Source organism: Aplysia californica, unplaced genomic scaffold (assembly GCF_000002075.1).
Source record: "Aplysia californica isolate F4 #8 unplaced genomic scaffold, AplCal3.0 scaffold00483, whole genome shotgun sequence".
NCBI classification, from domain to species: Eukaryota; Metazoa; Mollusca; class Gastropoda; order Aplysiida; family Aplysiidae; genus Aplysia; species Aplysia californica.
The window spans coordinates 525541-526938 of record NW_004797753.1 but is presented as its reverse complement, the minus strand read 5'-3'; the positions used below and the strand labels follow the sequence as shown (position 1 = coordinate 526938).

Sequence of the window (1398 nt, the reverse complement as noted above, 5' to 3'; positions counted from 1 at the left end):
CACACACACACATATATATAATCTTTCCTTCCAAATTCTTTTCTCTTAAATCCCCATCCCACCCCACCCCCCTCAGTCCAATTTTCAAAGGTATTCTTCTATTGATGATAGTATAGATAGACTTTCAAACGTCAAATTAAGCCCAACAGGATCAAAATAAAAAGACGGGCAGGAATCTTTAGAAAACTCGTAGGTCACAACTGGCGTATCGAGCATTATGGAGAGCTGAAAATGATAGGATGACACGGGAATTCTAGAGGGAGCAACCAGCCACCTCGGTGAAGAAAAACGAGTGCAAAAACAAACAACCCCCAAAAATCAAAACAAAACAAAAGAGGTGGGGCAGATTTGGGTGAGTTCAACTCAACAATAGTAAAGGAACACTTGCGATCATCTGTGTTCAAGGAAGATACTTTTATCATAACTTTATGAGTACAACTCGGGGGAAGAAACAGTTAATAAAACACGAAACCTTCGATAAAATAAATAAATTGAGAGAGTTAAATAATAGATAAACATTTTTTTACGTCTTAGAGACAAGGAGTTGTGCGCTGAGAAGGGCTGAAACATTCGAACCAGAGACAGAGTACATGAGAGCAGTGGCAGTAGTAAATCTTCATTTCTTCGGTCACTTGCGTCCAAACAAGCACTTCAGTCACAGAAACAGAATGCTACTGAAAATATAGTCTAGCAAGCAGTATCAATCATGATTTACCTGTTGCGATTTTCTTTTCCGTTGGCATACTGCTGAAAGAAACCGTCTTTTTACGGTTAGGTCGTCTGTTTCCATCCTTATCCCTATTCATAAGGCTAGATCTCCGTGGTAACACTTGATCCGAAGAATATGTATCCAAATTGCACGTTCCATTTTCCACTCTCTCATCCTCCTCGTCCTCTTCCTCGTCATCTTCGCACACATTATCATCGCGCACAGTATTATCTCCATTTAGAAATACATCCTCCGTTTTATCATCCATTGCGCTTTCTATTCCATTCGTGTTTTCCTCCTCGTCAGCCATGTTTTCAGATCATTCTTGAGAACATTCCATTCAAATCTTGGGATCGAAGTGGTCAGTCAAGGTTGTTTACGGAGGGACTACAATAAGAAAGAGAACGGAAGAATACGACGCACATTGACAAGTTACATTCGCTCTGGGGTTATTTTTCCAACTATCACAATAATTTTAGTCTTCTGAAAAGGAGGCTGAGTGACGGTTCCCTCCAGGAAGCGAACACCCCTGTCGGCAAGATGAACTGATCCGTGACCTTTTGCGCAAGCTGCCCTGTAGCAGTTGTCGACTACCACCACCAACGACCTGTTCTGTGGTTCGGGCACAGACTCTCTCTCTCTCTCTCTCTCTCTCTCTCTCTCTCTCTCTCTCTCTCTCTCTCTCTCTC

The 1398-nt window shown here is 42.0% G+C and overlaps 1 protein-coding gene across 1 annotated transcript in view; it reads right to left on the bottom strand.

The window, feature by feature from the left end:
• The window catches only part of LOC100533405 (phospholipase C), a gene marked incomplete at its 3' end in the record, with an annotated part of 67200 nt that extends 66181 nt beyond the window's left edge, over positions 1 to 1019 (bottom strand). Inside the window, 1 exon segment of the mRNA NM_001204688.1 lies at positions 716 to 1019. Within this exon segment, the coding sequence (NP_001191617.1) occupies positions 716 to 1019 (304 nt within the window).
• Between the last annotated feature and the right edge of the window lie 379 nt (positions 1020 to 1398).